This window comes from Echinops telfairi, unplaced genomic scaffold (assembly GCF_000313985.2).
Source record: "Echinops telfairi isolate 266 unplaced genomic scaffold, ASM31398v2 ScPeMD7_7468;HRSCAF=8506_0, whole genome shotgun sequence".
NCBI lineage: Eukaryota > Metazoa > Chordata > Mammalia > Afrosoricida > Tenrecidae > Echinops > Echinops telfairi.
Window position 1 is genome coordinate 18,409,008 of NW_022111369.1, and position 21,517 is coordinate 18,430,524.

A 21,517-nucleotide genomic window follows, 5' to 3' on the forward strand; every position below is an offset into this window, starting at 1 on the left:
TAGTTTCTTTGCGAAGGGCCAATTGAAAATAACAAGTGTGAACTTTTAAGTTACTGTACGGTAAATAGTGTGACATAATGGCAGTGGCTCGATCATTTTACAAAGCTTTTTTGGTCATCATGACATATTCTCCTATTATTAGCTGTAATCTTCTGTTGTTCTTCTCTAATACCAAAAACAATGTTTAAAATATAATGATGTGTTAGGGAGGATGGCTGATTGTCATCCTATCTTTGTTGGATGACCATCTCAATTAAAAAATATGCAAGCGGAGAGTTAACATTTTCCATATATATGTGTGTGCATGCACACATGTGCATATGCTTATAAAAATACTGTCTTTATAAGTTTGAGGAATGCTTTGCTCATAGAGACATATTAGAATGGACAGTCTGGTGGTTGGTCCTGGGTCCGTTTTATGTAGTGATTCCTATAGTTCCTTCCCTTTAAAAAGATAGTGTTGGCGGGGAACCGATCATAATGATCTACATAACCCCCTCCCTGGGGGATGGACAACAGAAAAGTGGGTGAAGGGAGAACATCGGTCAGTGTAAGACTTGAAAAAATAATAGCAATTTATAAATTGTCATGGGTTCATTAGGGAGGGAGGGGGAAAAATGAGGAGCTGATGCCAGGAGCTCAAGTAGAAAGAAAATGTTTTGAAAAGGATGATGGCAACAAATGTGCTTGACACAATGGATAGCTGTATGTATTGTGATAAGAGCTGTATGAGCTCCCAATAAAATGTTTGTTTTTTTAAAAAGAAAATATTGGCATATTGATTGGACTTTATTGTTGTCATAGTTGTGTTAAGCAATGTTTTATCATTTTCTACTAGGAAACCACTCCTACTCCTAATCCCCTACCTACAGAAGAAGAGAAAACAGAATCTAATCAGGAGATTGCTAATCCAGAACACTATATTAAACATCCACTACAGAACAGGTGAGTCTTTTGCATTACCTTAGTATGTTAGTAAGTATTGTCCCTTTATTAATTTAAGGGCAAAAAGTATTTTTATAAATTTTTGTTATTTATACTTTAAAACAAATTAGTCACTGGTTTGCCTCTATTTTAGCAGATTTACTAAGCATAACATTTTACATAACATTCATAATTTGTTCCTCTGGGAGTACTTACTCTACTAATTACTATCGCAGGTGCTGAGAACACTAAATAGACAGGAAATATAGAGACCTTGTCCTAAGACGAACCCACACTCAGATGGGAATGAAAGCTAAATGAAATGTATAGTTCAATGTTATGTAAATCCATAATGTACTCAGAATAGAAGTAAACCACTTTGGGTTGTGGAGAAGGTGGTGCTTACAGCAGTAGATGCCAGAGCAGGCTTCCTGGGAGAGAACAGGCCTCCATGAATTCAAAAAGCCAGTATGGATTGAGTAGGTGGGTAAGAAAGGATAGGAGACTATTTCACAGTCTTTCAGAGGGGAGAGGAAAGTATGGAATGTTATGGAGCTCTGGTGTGTTAGGACCACGGTGGTGGTGTGTGCTGTGCGGGTTGATTCTGACTCACCCTGTGAGGCAGAGCTGAACTGGTCCAGGGTTCCTTAGCCTGTGTAATCGCCTGGAGTATATTGTAAGGAGTCTGTAGTGGTTTATGCATTGGACTGCAAACCCGCAAGGTCAGCAGTTTGAAATCACCTGCTGCTCCACAGGAGAAAAGATAAGTTATATTTGGAAACCCGCAAGGTCATTCTCATCTGCCCTGTAGGTTGCTATGAATTGAAACAGACTCGATGACAGTGAATCTGGAGGTTTTTGTAACCTTTATGGGAGTAGATTACCAGGTCTTTTCTCCTACTCATCTATGAGTTCAAACCACCAGCTTTCCTTTGAACATCTGAGTGCATACCGTTAACTTATGCTACCAGAGTTTCTTGTAAGGACTACACAAAAAAACTTGCTATCGAATCAGTTGTGAAAATGGTGAGAAGATTGTGGTCTAGAAAGGAGGCTGGAAAATATATTTGTTGGAGAGTTTGAGCCATATTAATCTTAGACTGTAGAGCTTCTGAGGTTCTATAATCATGAAGAAGCTTTAGGTGTTAGTTTTGAGTGAGGATTTTACGGAGAATGGCTGGAATCAGAGGAAGTAATTTGAGTATTCCAGGCAAAGGATGATAGCAACCTAAACTTTAAAAGGCGGGGGGAAAAAAAAACAGAGATGTATGGAAGAAATTACTCCCTTAATTTGGTGATTGAATATGAAAGGCAAAGTGTCAGAGGTGGCACTCAAGAGTTCTGACATAAACAAGGTAAATGGTTATGGATAGAGAGTAGGTTTGGAGAGAAAGGTGGACTTTAGTTCTAGACAGGAAGATTGAGGATTCTTCGTTCACATAGCTGCCCTGTGTCTAGCAAGGAGTTGTATGTGAGAACTCAGAAAGGAGAACTAGGGAGAGATTAATTTGAAATCATGAATAATCAGAGCCGCAACAGTGAGTGAGAATTCTCTTAAGAAGTGACATGGACTCAGCAGAGGCCCAGGACACCAGCATTTATGAGATTTATGTTAAAGAACACCACCTGGGTGTTATGCATGGCGTGTGTGTGGTTGTTAGGTGCCCTCAAGTTGATTCCAACCCATATATGTATATATTTGTACAGAGATAAACTTAATGACTTAAAAAAATTACTGACTTGTTTCTTTGTGTAGATTTCCCCTCACTATTTTAAACATACAAACTTACAGCCATTGGGTTGATGCTAACTCCTCGTGACCCCGGACTACTACTGAGTTTCCGAGACTGTAACTCTTCACGAGAGTAGAAAGCCCTGTCTTTCTCCTGAGGAGCAGCTGGCAGTTTCGAACTTCTGGCCATGCAGCTCGCAGTCCAACTTATAACCAGTATTCCACCAGGCTTCCTTTTTTTTCATTTCTAACTACTATAGTATATGAGTGTCTTAATGCCATTGAATTCATTCCAGCTTGTAGTGACCCTTTAGGACAGAATAAAACTACCCCTGTGGATTTCTGAGTCTGTAAAATCATATGGGAATAGATTTGTAATAGTATGAATGTACAGTTGTGAAGTTTAGCAGACTTACATTAATGAGTATAGATTTTGCCCTCTTTACAAACAATGCCTCCTTTTTGTTATTTGTATACCATATAGATACAGGTTGAAATTTCAGATATTCAAAGGCTACTACCCTTTAACTAATCTTTGTAGATACTACCAAATTGCTGTTTTCTTTACTCTGAGACCCTAAAAGTTTGAGAGTATCTTATTTCATCAATCTAGTATCTTCAATCTCTTAAATGATAAGTGAAAGTAAAGTCTTATTTCAAAATTTGCATTTATTTTCCTGAGGTTTAAAAATAGCTTTATATTATGTAGATCATTTAGTGTGTGGTGGTGGTGGTGGGAGGGGTGTTTAGTGAGTGACTTTAGTGCTTTTGTCCATTTTTTTTCGGGTTATCTTTTCAAGTTTATTTTCAATCGTTATATATTTGGGAGTTGCAGACGGTTAACTGGTTTATCAATTGAGATGGTAGAGGTTCACAGAGTGCCACCCAGAGGCACCTCAGAAGAAAAACGTGGCAATCTCCTCTGTAAACCTTCTAGTCTGATGGGATAGCCATGAATCAAAATCAACTAGATGCTAACCATTTTTTCTTTTATTGTATTTTTGGTAACCCAGTCAGTGTGAGGAATTATGTTAAAAATAAGTTTTCCAAATCATTTGTCTTATATTGTTGTTGATGGATCTACACGTTTTTGGCAGATTTTTAATTTTCGGTGAAATAATGATTTCCTTCCATGACTACTGGAATTCACATCAGATTTAGGAAAGCTTTATCTATGCAGTTAGCTTTTTTAATTGTATGGCATTCTGTCTGTACTGTTTTTTAATTAAATTAATAGCTTTCAAAACTTTTTTCTCAACCTCTTCATAAGAATTTAGGAGCTTTGTGTGGATTTTATCACTTCTTATATTAATAATACATCTCAGAACTAGAAAAGCTTTTTAATATTTATTTTTAAAGTCCACTACATGTTAATTTAAATTTTTCATGGAAACATATAAAGCAAATCTGTTTATGTTCAAAGCCTAGTAGAAATCAGTTGGATTTCAGATTTCTGAGCCTTTTCTGCATTTAGTCTGTGGTGATGGTGTTCTTTTGGTTGAACATAAGGAGGAAGATATGGTCTCATGTAGATTGCAGTTGGGAGATGAGTAAGAATTTTTAATAACCTTTAAAAATAATTATGGTTATCTTTCCGTTTCTTTTAGTTACACGTGGAATCGGACACTGTTCAAAGCCTTCCCTTATCTTTGTTGTATTAATTTTTCTTGATCTAATATTTGGGATGTCTTGTACACATACGTGATTTTATGGTATCCGTTGGTCCTTTCAGAAATACTGGTTCATTGAGTTAATGCAGATCTTTCAAACAGTGAAACATGTCATTATACAATAGCACAAAATACAATTTATTAATATTATTATTAAATCCATCAGTGCTATCTTTAAGTAGTAGAAAACTGCCAACCTTACTGGTAAAGGCAAGCTTTCCAAAATTCTGAAGATGATAGGCATTCCTCCCACTCCTCACTAAATAACATTGGATTATCAGCCATTCTTTCAAGTAAAAATATCAGGGTAAGAAATGGCTAGTTTTCCTTCCCGCATCAAAGAAATAAGCATTGTACCCCCTCCCTGGGGATTGGACAACAGAAAAGTGGGTGAAGGGAGACATCAGACATGAAAAAATAATTTATCAAGGGTTCATGAGGAAGGTGAGGGAGGGAGGGGAAAAATGAGCTGATACCAAGGGCTCAAGTAGAAAGAACGTTTTGAGAATGATGATGGCAGCAAATGTACAAGTGTGGTTGACACAATGGATGTATGTATGGATTATGATAAGAGTTGTATGAGCCCCCAATAAAATTATAAAGAAGCATTGTACAATGATAAGCGTTGGATGTGTGTTTTGTGCAGATCATAAAGATATACACAGATTGAAGGGGAAGGGCTCTAATAATTTTGCTGCATCAGCAAGTGCATTCTTCATTGAAACAGATTTTGCTACTGACAGCTGATGGTGATAAAAGGATACCCTAACTGTTAGTTCAGTTTGGGCCCCTTCCTGGTTTCTTTCTCAGATACTAAAAGACTTTCTACCATTTATGTGATCAGCATTCCAGCAAAAAAAAAAAAAAAAAAAGAAACTTTTTGCATTATTGGCAAAATCCCATATATACTCTAGTATTAGCTGACCCGAATATCAGCCGAGGCACCTAATTTTACCACAAAAACGGCATTTAAAAAGTGCTGAAAAACTCAACTTATACTCAAGTATATACGGTAGCTTTTAATCCCCTAGAGTCCAAGTAAGGAGCCCTGGTGGTATAGTGGTTTATGTGTTGGTCTGCTAACCACAAAGTCAGCAGTTTGAAATCACCTTATGTCTTTGGAGAAAGATGAGGCTTTCTGCTCCTGTAAAGACTTATTGCTTCAGAAACCCACAGAGTAGGCAGTTTTACTCTGCCCTATAGGGTTGCTATGAGTCAGAACCAACTTGGCAGCACTGAGTTTGTTTTTTTGGTTTGAGAGTAACCGTAAGGAAGGAAGCGTCTTGGGATCCTCAAGGTACACTTCGAGGCTACTCAGTTAAACAGTTTTTTGCTGATAGACTTTTAGACTATTTCTGAATTTTCTAATAATCATATCTTTGTGTAAACAATTTTGCCCACTCAGTTATTTACATAGGATAGATTCTTATTTCATGAATGGTTGTGGTTTTATTACAAATGATAGATTTGTTTCAGAGAATCATGCTTGATCATTTAAAAAAGTTTCCCCTTGTTTAAAAAATAAATATATAATGGTTGGCAAGTACAGACAAATTATTAAGTAGATATTAAAACATGTCTCCTTATCTCTAGGGTTCAAGCGTTAATCATGGAGCTATGAAACTGTGTGTCCATTTAGGGAGGTTTCTTGACAGCGTCTTTATCAATAAGAAATGGCATTTCCCGTTGATTTACCTTTGGTATAGAATTCAGTTCCGCCAAAGATACCTTCCCGGAGCCCTGGCTGTGCAGTGGGATAATTGTTGGGCTACTAACTGCAAGGTTGGCTGTTAAAACCTACCAGTTGTTCCACAGAAGAAAGATGAGGCTTTGCGTCCCTAAAGATTTACAGTCCCTGAAACCCAAAGGCAACTCAGAAGTGTATATAGAAATTCACTTTATATAAGCACTTAACTGAATCCCTCTATTGAATCTTACTATTTTTCTACTTAGGAGTTTATAACCATAGAGGGACATATAATGGCTGCCCTCTTCTAACATTCCCATTCCCCCCTTTGAACATTCATAACGAATACCTTTTTATTCATCTGAAAGTTTGGCTTTCCTGTACTTCATCGTCTTACCTGGTTAAGTGTCTCTGCTTTGCTCTCATAAATAACTTGTTCTGTTAGAGCATTTAACATGGTCATTGTCTCTCGACCAAATTTCTGTGAATGCCATTCTCAAGATCAACAGAAAATCTCTTCTGTAGCAGGCACAAAATATGAGAAGGATTCAGAAAGTTTGTGGAAATTTTTCATTTATTTTTTAATTCCATTTTTCCATGAATTTTTGAAGCGTCCTCATACCTACTCTTAAATGAAAGAAATAAACTATTCATTATTTGCTACCACAAAGCAACCTTTAGTTTAAACACCAACCTTTCTTCCTTTTCTTTTGTTGTTTTAAATTTTAGATGGGCACTCTGGTTTTTTAAAAATGATAAAAGCAAAACTTGGCAAGCAAACCTTCGGCTCATCTCTAAGTTTGATACTGTTGAAGATTTTTGGGCGTAAGTAACCATTTTGGGGGGGGTATTTGTTTTATAACTTGTATAGTTTTCTATTTGATAGTAATTTTTTGTGTATTAATAATTCTAAGGCTGTATCTGCAATTAAAGCTTCCTGTCACAAAACGAAGAGTGATAGTGAAAAGGTAGCAAGTGTTCGCTACAAAGTCCTACATTTTTCTTGTCCATCTCCTCATACCTGGTTGAATTAGTGATTATTTTTTACCATTTTTAGAAAGCTTCAGCCATATTATCTTTTGACTCTGAATATCTGATTATTATCTTTTGACTCTGAATATCTGATTATGCTACTCCTTGTCCAAGATGTCCTTCTACCATGGGCTTGTCAGCTTGTAACATTGTGGTGGTGTGCGTGTGGCTGTGGCACTGAAAGCTTTGCCATCAGTAGTTCAGTTCAAGCGAGTCACCTGAAAGGTTTCAAACAAATTGATAAGGACATGGTGGTCCACTTATGAAAAAATTAGTGAAAACATTATGAAGTATAACCTCGAGTATATTGCACCTGAATTTAGAGATCTCTAGAATTGATTTGAAAGAGATCCATAATTTGTTCATTCCAAAGAAAGGTGAAGTAACAGAATAAGGATATTACTCACACTGTCATTGATATCACATCCAGTTCCTATAGAGTTGCTATGAGTCAGAATAGAGGGCAGTGGAATTTGGGTTTTATCATTAATATCATAAGAAAATTTTGATTTGCTAAAGATAATTTTTTTAATTGTTTAAGCAGTATATTAACAGGGATATACAGCAAGATATTCAAATCAGATTCAGATTGGGACTTGGAACTAGGGCATGTCGTTCCTGATATCAGGTGGATTTTGGTTGAAAATAATCAGAAAAGTGATTACTTGTATTTTATTGATTGTGCAAAGGCCTTTGGTTGAGGACATAACAAATTAGGGATAGCAACGAAGAACCGGAATTTCAGAACACTTCCTTATGTTCATGTAGAATCTGTGCATAGAACAAGGGGTATTTATTTACAGAGAATAATGGGATACTACGTGGTTTAAAATCAGCAAAGGCGATGGCCCAGATTGAATTCTTTCAGTATACAGTACTTAATCTGTGTGCTGAGAAACTGGGCTGTTTGGAGAATCAGCGTTAGCACTGGAGAAGATTTCTTAACAAACAACCTCCATGATAAGCAGGCAACACAACCTTGCTTGCTGAAAGCAAAAAGGACTTGAAGGATTTACTGATGAAGATTAAAGATTATGGGCTTCAGTGTGGATTATACCTCAACAACAAGAAAACTAAACTTTTTACAACTAGAGCAATAAACAGCATGGTAAACGAACCTGGATATTGAATACGGAAGGTGGGAAAAGTGTGATGCCTTTGAATTATGGTATTGGTAGAATGTACTGAATATTTAATGGACTTCCGAACTTCCAGAAGAACAAACGAATCTGCCTCGGAAGATGTGTAGTTAGAATGTTCCTTAGAAGGGAGAATGACGAGACTTAGTCTCACATACTTTAGGACATCTTTTTAGGCACGACCAGTCTTTAGAGAAGGGTATCACGCTTGTAGGTCAGCCAAGGAGAGGAAGACCGTCAACTGGATTGACTCAGTGGTTGCACTCTGGGCTCAAACAAAGCAGTGATGGTGAAGATCCAACCAAGACCGAACAGTGTTTCGTTCTGTTGTCTCTTAAGCATGTGTCAGAACTGAGACAAGTGGCACCTAACAACAACGACAGCATGCTATTCCCTCACTTTAGAAGCCTGTCTAGTTCAGAACTTATGCGCCTGGTTGGTATGTGACCTCCTTTTGGCTACCTGATCAATTTGCACCATAACTGTATTCTGGAACCCTACTAGGCCCTCATTTCTATACTTGGTTCCATGAAACATACTGGATATGATGTGCCAGGAATTCTAAGATGTTGAATCCTGGAGTGCTCGTAATCCAGTGCTTGTCAAGATCATGGCAGTTTCTGTCACCCTAATTTGAGCATTTCATTACATTTTGTCAAATTTAGGAAGGGTTGATGAAAATATATTTTAGATTTCATATTGGCGTCTGCAAGACTTTTAAATTGTAAAATCTTTTGCAAGACATTTCGGTACTCTATAAAAAGCTAATTTGCTTCTTATTTCTTTGGATATCATATAAAGAAAACTATTTCATATGAGAACATGAAAGAAAGAAACTGTTAAAAAATGTTAAGAGCTTTAAATGACCCAGCAATTGCCTAGCTATTCTTAGCTATTCTAATTTGTTTATGTAGATTATTGTAGAATCATGAATCTGCTGAGTCAGCGATGCTGCTCTGGATGCTTCAGTGTCACTCCATGAGTGTAGTAGTGTGCCCACACAAAAGAAATGAATGGGTCATGGTCATGAAAGTCATAGATGCCGCTTCCTCGAGGTCAAAAACCACACTCTTATGTTACCTCCAGAGTTTGGTCCACAGTGGACATTTCATAAGTGCTTTGATTCTTAAACCAAAAGCACTTATATGTCTTGTCCAGGATTTGGAGTATGGGTCTTGGAACAATTTTCTTCTTCTGAATCAGATTTATGTTTATCTAGTTATTGTTTTGTTTTTAAGATATTTGGGTGAATCTCTTAACCTTGCAATAAATATTTAATAATTTCCTAATTTCTCACTTTTCTAATAAAATTAATTTGTGATAAATAAGCCTTTTGAGTTTATTCTGTGTATAGTTTTAGGGTTCTGTTTAAATTTGCCATTATATATTAACATTAAGATAGTTCAGGATGTGAGGGCGATCTGTCACCCCACTGATCGCCAGGGTTGATTTGGCTGATCTGGCTAGCTAGACAGGTGTTTCCCCCCCCCTTCCTCCCTCACTGCTTCATGTGTGCCCCTCCCGAAGCTGTGCGCTCCTTTGAAGAGGATGACCTTCCCCATAGGAGGAGGACTGTCCTTCGGTCAAGGGTATACAAGTAGCTACGCTCCCATGCTAGAACCTCCAAACAAGCCTCAAGATACTTCAGAGCATTGCAAAGGACAATGGAAGAATCTACAAGAATTATTTATCTTTTAAAACTTGAGTGCCACTAAAAAAGGCCATCTTCACAATAACCAGATCTCTTGTTGTCTGCTGGAAGCTGTCAGTGGTTGGTAGATTGATAGAGTGACCATTTGTTTAGAATGACTTAACACGCTTACTTGGTTTTGTTACCTTGTGGAATATGACCTGTTGTTTTTTAGGTGGTGTTGAGTCGGTTCCTACTCACAACGACGACTCTATGTATGTACAATAGAACAAAACACCACCGGATCCTGCTCCGTCCTCACAGTTGTAGCCTGAGGGCCCTGTATCATCCTACAGCTCACTAGGTCTTCTACAATTAGTGTTTAGTGCAGGAATTCTGTTCTTGAGATGTTCTCGAAATTCAAGTGGCATAGACTCCAACTCATATTTAGGCTCTCAAGGACTTGTTTTAATTTTCCTCAGCTTCAACCTGAACTTTCATAAGAGCAACACGTGGTCTGTTCCAAAGACCACACCTGGCGTGGGTTTAGCTGCTGGTGGTGAGTCTTTGGGTCGCTCTACAGATGTAGTCAATTTGATTTCTGTGTATTCCATCTGGAAAGGTATTTGCTATGCGTAAGTTGTTGGTCTCACAGAATTCTATCAGGTGGTTTTCAACTTCATTTGCAACTATTGTTAATTCCTCGTTTCCAACTTTTCCATTCCAGTCACCCATTATTAACAGTGGATCTTGCTTTTATGCTTGATCAGTTTCCAACTGAAGATGTTGGCAGAATTCTTCAGTTTCGGCACGACTAACTAGTTGTAGTGGTTGAGGAGCCCTGGTGGCATAGTGGATTGTGCTTTGGCTGCTAGAAACCACGAGACACTTCTTTGGACAAAGATAGGGCTTTCTATTCTCATCAACAGTTACAGTCTTGGAAATTCGCAGGGGCAGTTCTACCCTATCCAGTGGGGTGGTCACTATGAGTGGGCATAGAGTTTTTGGTTTTGAGGTTTAGTGGTTGGTGCACATTTAGTGGTAAATTTGAATAGTATGTGCATTGACTGAATATCCTTGAATGTGGATAGTAGTAATCCCATCATAGGCACTTTAAGGCAACTCTTGAGCTGTCCTTCTAATCTGAGGGGCTCATCTGGCATCATCTCTGACGATGTTTGTGCTTCTCTTCGTTACGGCTTAAGTTACCTATCAATGTTTCCATGCTATCCATAGGGTTTTCAGTGGCTAGTTCCTCAGAAGTGGACAGCCTATTCCTTCTTTGTAGTGTGTTATCAGTCTGAAACTCTGCTGACTCCTGATCCTTTTGAGTGACTCTGCTGGCACTTGAAATAGCAATGACAAAGCTTTCAGCACTACAGCAACACAGCCACCACAGTACAGCACAGTGACAGCAGTTGTGGGGAATAAAGGATGCTAAATTCTCTCTTCAAACTCTTGTTGAGGTATCTTTATAGATTATGTTAAAATAGGATTTTAAAAAACCTGTCTAAGCATAATGGGATAATTCATGAGCTGTAGACATGTATAACTAAACTGATTTCAGTTGGCTTTGATTAGAGATCAGCATACCATTTTTACCTTGTTGTCATTTTAATCACACACAGCTTAACTGTGTTCCCATACTCAGTCATTCCAAATGGTAACTGCATTACACTGATACTTGGGAAATATTCCCGAGCTCTATCCCATACCTAATAACGGACTGAATTCTCAAAACCTGTAACTTTTTTTTTTTTAAGTTAAGCAAACGCTCTAGTAATAATTACATTGTGCTAACAAGTCATTAATAGTCTGTGGTATTTGGGAGCCTTTGGCCTGCCATACGCTTGGATACCTCTAAGAATAATGTTAATTTATGTCAGTCTTGCTATCTTGATGGTTCAGAAATTCATCTTGTTTGATGTCTTTTGTGTATGTCAGCAAACAAAAGTGCTCATTTGCTTCATACGTTTTTTTCCAATCTACTTAAACTCACCTCATACCTCTCTACTCAGTTTCTTATATATACATATAGATATTTTTGTAAGGTTAAATTAATTAAAAATCATGATTCTTGAACTATTAAGATGTGTTTTGTCTATTTCAGAAACTGACTCCATAGAAAAACAAGTAACCATGAATTTTTGTGTTTATTTTCATCATATTCTCTAAGTGTATATGTAAGCACTTAAACTCTGCATTACATAGCCTATATTTGTAATTATCCTTTTCTTTTACCTAGTCTGTACAACCATATCCAGTTGTCTAGTAATTTAATGCCTGGCTGTGACTACTCACTTTTTAAGGTATGCTTAATTGGTGATTTTGTATTTATTATAGGACTGAACCATTCAGGTATTCCTTAAAGAAATCTTGCCACATACTTAGGAATAATTAATACTATGATAAATGTGCTAATAATTAAGCTGGATCTACTTGGCTTTAACATACACATATTTTGCCCGATTAATAGTATAAATAGACTACAAGTGAGAATATGTGTACATACTGGGTTTAATTTTGAAAAGAGCTCTGATTACCCAATCCTTTCTTTACATATTTGCAGAGCCCAAAGTCCACATTTGGGGCTTGGGTGGCCAGGGTCCTGGAGAGACTCATGAATGGGCTTTGTGAGGAGTAGGAGATTAGTGATACTCATCAACTCTGAAATTAGACAATTTTGCACATATTTTTCTGGATATAAAAGCATCACCATTTGCTGTCAAGTTGATTGTGGTTCAGGGCAAGCACAAGTGTGTCAGAAGAGCTAAAGTCCATAGAATTTCAGTGGGTAGTGTTTTGAGAAATAGATTGCCAGAGTTTTCGTCTAACACACTTAGGGGTAGACTTGATCCTCTAATCTTTTCATCATCAGCCCTGTTTATACTACCTGGGGACATAGATGTGTGCATAGCTTCTCAGATACATTGGTACTAAAAAAGTTATTGTATATCTGGAACCCAAGGATGGATAGCTTAATAAATAGTAAAGCCAGGAGTATAGTTCTGCAATCCTATTCTTTTGATTTAAATCCTGTATTCCCCCCCCCTCCCCGCCAACATGCACGACATCAACTGAAGTGTTATAGGGAATAAAGTAAAAAGCTAACCGTTGTTATTTGGTCTTTCTGTTGATTATCTTTCAAAGACAAAGTAACAGTATTTTCTGGTATTCTCTCCTAACTGTAGGATGGGATTGAGCCCATGTGGGAAGATGAGAAAAACAAACGAGGAGGACGATGGCTAATTACATTGAACAAACAGCAGAGACGAAGTGACCTCGATCGCTTTTGGCTAGAGACAGTAAGGTTTTAAGATAATAAAACAGTTATAGAGACAATTTTAGAGTAATGCAACTTCGGTTACTGTGTTTTATGTTGGTTACTAAAAGGATATACTATACGATAACCAATAGAATAAGAAGTGATGGGAAGCTCACTTTTGGAAATATAAGCTGACTTTGGTTGTGAATTTTGATATTTTATGTATTAGTACAGTGGACTACACTCCACATCTGCCCTTTTCTCAGCACCACTGCACTGCAAGTCAGATATAAAGTGACTGAGAGTCGACTCATTCTTCCCATCTAGTCAGTCACCTAGTCATTTTGTTAATTTGACATTGATGCAACCTCATTGATGCAAAATAAGTGGAATTATTACTGTATACCATTCAGCCTTACATGTTTTGATGTAATCTGGAATTTAGGCTAAGATACACTGGGGAGTGGGACTTCAAAGAATTTGTGGACAAATGGAATTAAATGATAGTGGAATTTTTACCAACTTTTGAAACCTCTTTGTATGTTGGTGGCCTATTGAGTTAAACATTGGTTGCTAATCACAAGGTTGGCAGTTCAAAACCACTAGCAGGTCCATGGGAGAGCCTATTCCTATAAAGAGTTAGGGTCACTGTGAGTCAGAATTGACCAATGTCGGTGGTTTTTTTTGTTTGTTTTTTTTTAATGTTAAGCATGATACCCAGTTTCTGTAGTCAAGAGATTCTAAACTCCATGATTTTGGGAGCAGAGTTCCCTTTTCTATCCTTAGGACGTGTGCAATGTCTGATCTATAGTTACCACCACTGCCTTCAAGTTGTTTCCAACTAATAGGGACCCAGTCTTTACTGGGGCAGGTAGCCTCGTATTTCTCCCACAGAGCAGCTGGTAGGTTTGAACCACCACCTTTGTGATTGGCAGTCCAATGCTTATCCAACAGCACCACAGGACTCTTTAGTTAAGAGTTAACCAAATTCCATTGCCATTGTGTTGATTCTGACTCGAGTGAGGCAGCCTCATCTTTTTGCTGTAATGCAGCTGGTGGGTTTGAATCACCGACCTTGTGATTAATAGTCCAGTGCTTACCCATCAGTGGCATCTGGGTTCCTTATTAATTTAAAAACAAGCATGCATTCTCTGCCAGCGCATTCATTCTTACTCATAGCAACTTTACATAGGAAATGGTAGAGCTCCTGCCCCTTTGGGTTTCTGAGACTATAAATCTTTACAGGAGTAGGAAGTTTTAACCTTTTCCCGAGGAACAGTTGTTAGGTTCCAAAACAGACCTTGGTTTAGCCGTTTAATGTGTACTCCATTATGCCACATTTGGGTTAATTTTTCTTTTAAAGAGTACAATCTTGCTTTTGAGGAGGTTATCAATAAATGGCATTTTAGAATTCCATATGAAAAAATCAGGACATTAAAAAATTAAGCTATAGTTAAAAAATGATGGGAGAAATTAGAATCTCCTGATCTGGAGGAGGAAAAAAAAAATCTTATTTTTAGTTTTGTAGGTCAGGGAGATTTTGCAATTTTATGATTTATTGAATGTAGTTTGAGGTTGCTCTGTTCTTTTTAAGCTGCTGTGCCTTATTGGAGAATCTTTTGATGACTACAGTGATGATGTCTGTGGGGCTGTTGTTAATGTTAGAGCTAAAGGTGATAAGATAGCAATATGGACTACTGAATGTGAAAACAGAGATGCTGTTACACATATAGGGTAAGTTTTATTGTTTCTCTGTTTATATTAGTAACTAGAAGTAGTAATTTCTTAGCTTGTAATTGTAGCAGTAATTGAATCTAAGTGATAAATCTTGGTTTTGTGTGCTATATTTAAAACCATAGTATTTAAGTGATTCTGGTCTCCTGAAACGTGTATACTTTTGTACTTTTTATATAATTATCCTTTGCAAAATGGATTTTTTGGGGCCATTATCTTTTCCCCAACAATAGCGTTAAATAAGATTTCATTTAAAGTAGTAAAATGACTAGCGTGTGTGTAAAATTAAGCATCGGTTATTCTACTGCCAAACTCAGTGCTGTAGAATTGTTTTCAACTCTGTGCCACGCTATTAGATTTCCAAGGCTTGGTAAATTTTTATGGGCTCACAGTCTCAAATTTCTCAGTGTATTTGGTGAGTTCGACCTGTGGTTACCAGTCTCAATAGTGCCACCAGGGCTTCTTCATATTGGTCGTCAAACTCAAATCTCCATTTACCTGATTATGACTTAGAGCGACCCCACGGGACCAGGTAGAATTGTCCCTTTGGGGTTCTGAGCCTGTAACGCTTTAAGGGAGTAGAAAACCTCCTGTCTCCGAGGTGTGGTTGGTCACATAGAACTGCCTGCTCCTTTCGTTAGCAGTTCAGTGCATAACGCAGTACACCACCAGGACTCCTCGAGTAGTGGCCATAGAGGTCATAAAATTTGTTTTGCCCTTTTGTGTATAATTCTTTAATCATTAATTCTCCAATCAGAATTCCTCTCTAAACCAAGAATTCCTCTCTGAAACAAAGATAAGGAAATTTTTCTTGTTTTACTATATGAGTTTCAGGATGGGGGAAGAAATTGTATCCACCTCTTGTTTTAATCAACTATTTAGTTATTTGACATTTCACATATAACACTAGTTTAAAAAAAACAAACCTGAAAATAACAAATCCTGTTCACCTGTTTTTTGTGTTAATACTTGTCTGGCAATAACAAATACAGAGTAGCAAGTTGAATGTAATGTTGGCCATGGTTAAGGTTACATGTTGACTTGTTTGGGTCATGATTCTGTGATTTGGCACTTATATAATTTGACAGTTGCACGGTATGTAGACATCTTCCATTTTTTCATAATAGCCTATCCAATATAGGGTGTTGCTACGAATCAGAATCAACTTGATGGGGGTGGGCTTTGCTAAATATAAACCAAAGACCCCTGGTGGCACTGTGAAGACTTTGGCCTAGGATATGCTAAGCCTTGTGGGCCAGTCCTACTCTGTCAGATAGGATCACTGTAAGTCAGAATGACTCCATGTCACACAACAGTTATGTTTATTAGCATCTAACACATAGATTTCCAAAGTTATTTGGCTTACCACTCTTTTTAGAAAAATATTACTCAGTTATGCCCTGTCCCACCCCTCTTTAAAAACTTGGATAGCCCATAATCCAGGATATAGTATAGGTATCTGCTTTTGTAGTCTACTTGTATCTTTCCAGTGTCCCTCAGGGGCAGGCATTATGCCTGCTTTGGGAAACAATGGTTTAATAGATTAAAGAATAAAAGTAGATGTATGCATATAATGTATGATAAAACTCCGTAATAAGCATTTGTTAATTTGGTTATGTTTACTGGGCTATAGCTAGCAGAGCCCTAGGAGTATCCCTGCTTTGCTCACTTTTATTTTATCAGTATTATCACAGTTGAAGCTGCATAGTGGGCTCTCAAATACTAAGTGATCAACGAGGCTTGAAGAGTCAATTGTGCTAGTTGGCAAAGGTACTCGAGGATGTGTCTCCCTTTCAAGCCCTAGACAGTATATAAAGACTAACAATATGCCTTAACCATAAGTAAATCAAAACCGATGGCTTCCTTTTCTTTTTCTGGGAGGGTATACAAGGAAAGGTTGGGACTTCCTCCAAAGATGGCGATTGGTTATCAGTCTCACGCAGACACAGCGACGAAGAGCGGCTCCACCACTAAAAACAGGTTTGTTGTGTAAGAAGACACCTTCTGAGGATTCTCATAGGAGACTGCGTCAAGCAATCGACATTTGGGAGCTGAACCAAAGCCTCTTCACAAGCAGAGTGGACTGCATTTCAATTTGATTTCCATCTAAATGTTACTAAGATATAAGAGAAGTCTCATCGCCTTTGTCCTGTACTTCGGTGTTAATTTTTTTTTTTTTTAATTTTGGCTAGAGTATTCACTTTCCCAATCAAAGTATTACAGTACACATCCTCCCCAGAATCCATAGATGTGTTCCTGGCCCACTCTGTAATAGTTCAGTAGAATTCATATTACAAACATTTACCCATCCACAATAACCCCCCCCCAGAAGAACTTGCATTTCTATACCTTTCAGGGGGAAAAAAAGATTTATGTACCATTGTTTGCAGGAGCATATTTTGCTGGTTTGAAAGAATAGGATGCATACAGTTTTTTAGCAAATTTCTTTGTTTCTTTTTACAGCAGGTTCTTTTTTTTTTTTTGCTGTACTCTTGCTGATGGCTGCTAGATTTTAATTTATTGTTTCCCTACTTGATAACATTAGTGATTCTGAATTCAGTTTTTCATTTGTATTGCTTTTCTTCTTTTTCCTTGTGTAACATTGGTGAAGGATCCAGGAATATGACACAAAGGTGGAATAAACATTAATTTTGTGCATTCTTTGGTAATTTTTTTGTTATTTTGTAACTACAAAGCCTTGCTACAAATTTATGCATTTCATTCAAATCAGTGATCTATGTTTGTGTGATTTCCTAAACATAATTGTGGATTTTAAAAAATGTAACATCATAATTACATTCCTAACTAGAATTAGTATGTCTGTTTTTGTATCTTTTCACTGTATTTTAACACTTTGTATTACTTAGGTTATTTTGCTTTGGTTAAAATGGCTCAAGTAGAAAAGCGGTCCCATTCATACTAAGACAGTGTACAAAAACTGTAAATAAAATGTGTACAGTGAATTGTCTTTTAGACAACTAGATTTGTCCTTTTATTTCTCCACCTCTATAGAAGGAATTTGTACATCTTAATGCAAAGCAGTGTCTATTGTGTCTTCTCTTACAGTGTCTTCCATGTGAACAGCATAAGTTTGGCACACTAGTTTGATTATTATGTTTATTAAATTTTTAAATAAATTCAATAGGTAGCATCATATATATGGAATTAAATTGATATGGCTATCTTTTTTTTTTAATAAACTAAGACACAGTCTTAGATGAATAATATCGTACTCTGAATCTGTTAAAATAAGAATTGGTTTCTTGTATCGCATTTGCTCGGCAGGAACATGGACTGTAAAGCTTGGTTGCTGAGTAGAGATCTTCTTATATATGCGTTAAAGTGATAGTGTAGGATAAGAGTGCCAGGTGGTGGAGCATAATGCACTAAGGATTTTGTTAGTGTTGCTATATAATAGAATGGGATTAACGGGTATGAAGGCTTATATTTATATTGGTAAATTGGTGTGGTTTTGTGTAAATTTGAAAATGATCTATTCTTTGTAGACAATATTTGAAAGTAAAGTTGAAAAAAATTGTGTCTATAATAATTGCATATTTCAGCTCCTGTGAAATGGAAAATGGCTTGCATATACACAGGGTAAGCTGAACTATAGGTACCATTAGTTGGTTTTAAATGGTGAATTGATCATTTTAAAACTGATAAATTTGACAAAAATCCTTTATAAAGTAAACATGTCATTCCATTGCGGAATTTTAAAAGTTTAAAGAAGGTCTAAGGAGTGACTGACTATCTGACTACTGTCAAGATTTGTTCAGTATTCTAGAAATACTGATTCTTTTGTGTTTATAATCTCAATGTCATGTACTTAATATCTCCTAAGTTTGGCTGTTTGGTTTAGCCGATTCATTGTCTGATGATATGTAGAATTGTGAGCAACTTAAAAGTTTGCTTCAAAGTGAACTTGGCATGTGTGTTGGCAATGAATGCAATTGGAGTTATATTTATATGATTAATTATCCTCAAATGCTGTCAAATTTTAAGAAGCATTAGCTCTTGAGGACAGGAGGAATAAGAGATTAAGTTGTACACCATTATAGGAACTTATAGGATCATAACTAAAAACTTGGTAGCAGGCAATTAGCTATGTTCTTACTTACCATTTTAGAATCGCCAAGTTTTATGTTAAGCCTTGTCCCAGGGACTGGGGGTATGTGTGATAAATTACTCTGATCCCTGCAGAAGGCAGTGACTTGCAGCTTCCCCCAACTTCTTGAATACCTTTTCTAAAAAGTAAAATTAGAGGGGGCCAACGGGATATGTGGATAAATATATTTTCATATCAGAGAATTGCAATGGATAAATATTATTTCATTGTAGAGGTGGGGCATATTTTGTTTAACCAATTTTATTATTTGTTTCCCAGTGCTACAAAGAGATTTGAAACATATGAGAATGAAATAATTATAACACTTATGTAGTGCTAGGCAGTGTTGCTAGCTCTTTGTTTTCACACTGAGCTGCACAATATTTCTTTTTTTTTTTTTTAACATTTTATTAGGGGCTCATACTGCACAATAATTCTTTAAGATAATGTTAGCCCTATTTTTACAGATGAAGAAGCAGAAGCAGCCACAATTTGAAATAACTTTAATAAGTGGTAAAGTGTGGATTTGAATCCTAAAATTGTGGTTTTAGATCTTAAACCACATTGTACTATCTCAATATGTTAGAACTAATCTGACAGGCAATGGTAAATCCAATCAGGTTGCCGTCAGTTTAAAAGCTAGGCATATAAACATGTGTCCTTTGATTTCCTTTGGTAATGAAGCTATTACTAGATGGGGATTGACCTAGACTCTCTTTGTTAGCAATCGTTTAACCTAGTCATTTGGGGAGTTTTGTGAGCATGTGGGCAAAGGAACAGGATTCACAGGAATATAGGTTAAATGAATATTTTCACATAAAATCTTAAGTATATCTATCATAAGTTATCTTCTAAAGTAAATAACAGAATAAAGCAGGTTGATAGTTGAAATTCTTTGGCCCAAAACTGCATTTAAAAGGATAATTTTTAATAAATTCAGTAAGGCATTGTGACAGTGGAATGAATGTTTTACATTTTGAAATTAAAAACCAATTAATGACAAGTCTCTATTCTACCTTTTGTCTGTTGTTTCTAATGAACATTTTCATTCTTAAACGGGCGTGGGAGAAACATCTTTCTTAGTTGGAGTCAGACTTGTAGATAGTCTCAAGGTTTTTAGGCTGGATTGACAGCACAAACAAAACTGGGTCAATATTACTTAAAAGGTGTCTATGGGAGTAGTACAGAAAATACTTTAATATTGCTGCAATATTAAAATAAGCCATCTTTTTTTTTGAGAATTTTACAAAAGTATGTCTTTGATAGAGTGGCAATTTAGAGGTTAAAGTTGGTTCTTCATAGTTGAGGAAGTACTGCTATGAGATTGCCTCTCCATAACCCAAACTAGCTCATGTCTGTCGACACCTAAACCCACTAGACTTCCTCTCAGCCAGGGGGTTTGCTATCAAAACAGTTTCTGTCCGGTAGCATATTTACGTGGTATACATTTATTACGCTGAGTTCTGAAGTAACCCTAAGCTGTGGATTAGGACCTCTTTTTTTTGGAGGGTGTGTGTGTGTGTGTGTGTCTCTGAACCGTTTATTTCTCGGGCAGGCTGGGGCCGGGAGGGCGCTCAGGCGAAGGTGGAGCCGTTCCAGCCCACGTTGGCGGCGTTCATGTCATAGTTGATGTCGATCCTGTCCCGGCTGATGCGCAGGCGCTCGGCCAGCAGGTCGCACAGCAGCTTGCTGTAGGTGCGGTTCTGCACCTTGCCCATCAGAGGGCACGCGGCTCGCTAGAGCCGCTGAACACCACGTGCATGGCCATGTACTGGGCCGGCTTGCCAGTGGCCTGCGCCAGTTGCTTGGTGAGCTCGGAGAGCAGCCCGCCGGGTACAGAGACACGGGTGCCGGCACGTTGGTGTTCACCACGAACATGGGCATAATGGCGGAGAGATAGCGCGGGGGATTAGGACCTCTTAATGACAATATTAACTGTTGGGCTTAACCACAAAGTCAGCAGTTCAAACCCACCAGCTGCTCTGCAAGAGAAAGAGGAGGCTTTCTGTTCCTGTAAAGATTTACAACCTCAGACACTCAAAGGGCAGTTCTGCTATGAGTCAGAATTGATTTGATGACAGAGCTTGAGTTCCATAAGTATCCAGAGGAAACATTTTTATATTGTAATCCTCCCCTTTTTAGTTTCAGAGTTTAGGATTCCACGTAGTTTTGTACAGAAGTTGATTACCTCGTTTTTCCTTCAGAAAAATGTCTTGAGCAACATTATTTGGTAGGCCCTCGGTGCCATGGATATAGCAGAGAACAAAGTAAGACTCAGCCAGTTCTCAAGAAGTGAACGTTTCAAAGCAGGCATATTTAAAATTTTAAACTTTCTACCAGTAATTTTGTGACTGATAAAAAATGAGGTTTTTATGATGACGGTTTGTTTTTATTACTGCAATCAAATCCACGCTCATTGTGGATTCCAGCTCCCAACCACCCTTCAGAGGGTTCCCGAAGCCTTTCTGGGGGCAGACAGCGTTCTTTCCCATGAAGACGCCGGTGGGTTGAACCACCCACCTTGCACTTAGCAGTCTAACTCGTAGCACCAGCACCACCAGTGCTGCTTTGTGTATTTAGAGGTAAATTTAACATG

General features: G+C 37.5%; 1 protein-coding gene and 1 pseudogene across 1 annotated transcript in view; one reads left to right on the forward strand and one right to left on the reverse strand.

Annotated features, from left to right (window-relative positions):
- Positions 1-17,786, forward strand: part of EIF4E (eukaryotic translation initiation factor 4E) — a 37,934-nt gene extending 20,148 nt beyond the window's left edge. Inside the window, exons 2-7 of the mRNA XM_045284120.1 lie at positions 839-945; positions 6,743-6,838; positions 12,060-12,123; positions 13,006-13,119; positions 14,674-14,813; positions 16,692-17,786. Coding sequence (XP_045140055.1) covers positions 839-945; positions 6,743-6,838; positions 12,060-12,123; positions 13,006-13,119; positions 14,674-14,813; positions 16,692-16,806 — 636 coding nt within the window. The 3' untranslated portion in view covers positions 16,807-17,786. The remainder of the gene's footprint in view (positions 1-838; positions 946-6,742; positions 6,839-12,059; positions 12,124-13,005; positions 13,120-14,673; positions 14,814-16,691) is intronic.
- A 2,709-nt stretch (positions 17,787-20,495) lies between these two features.
- On the reverse strand, positions 20,496-20,805 carry LOC101663401 (annotated as a pseudogene).
- Between the last annotated feature and the right edge of the window lie 712 nt (positions 20,806-21,517).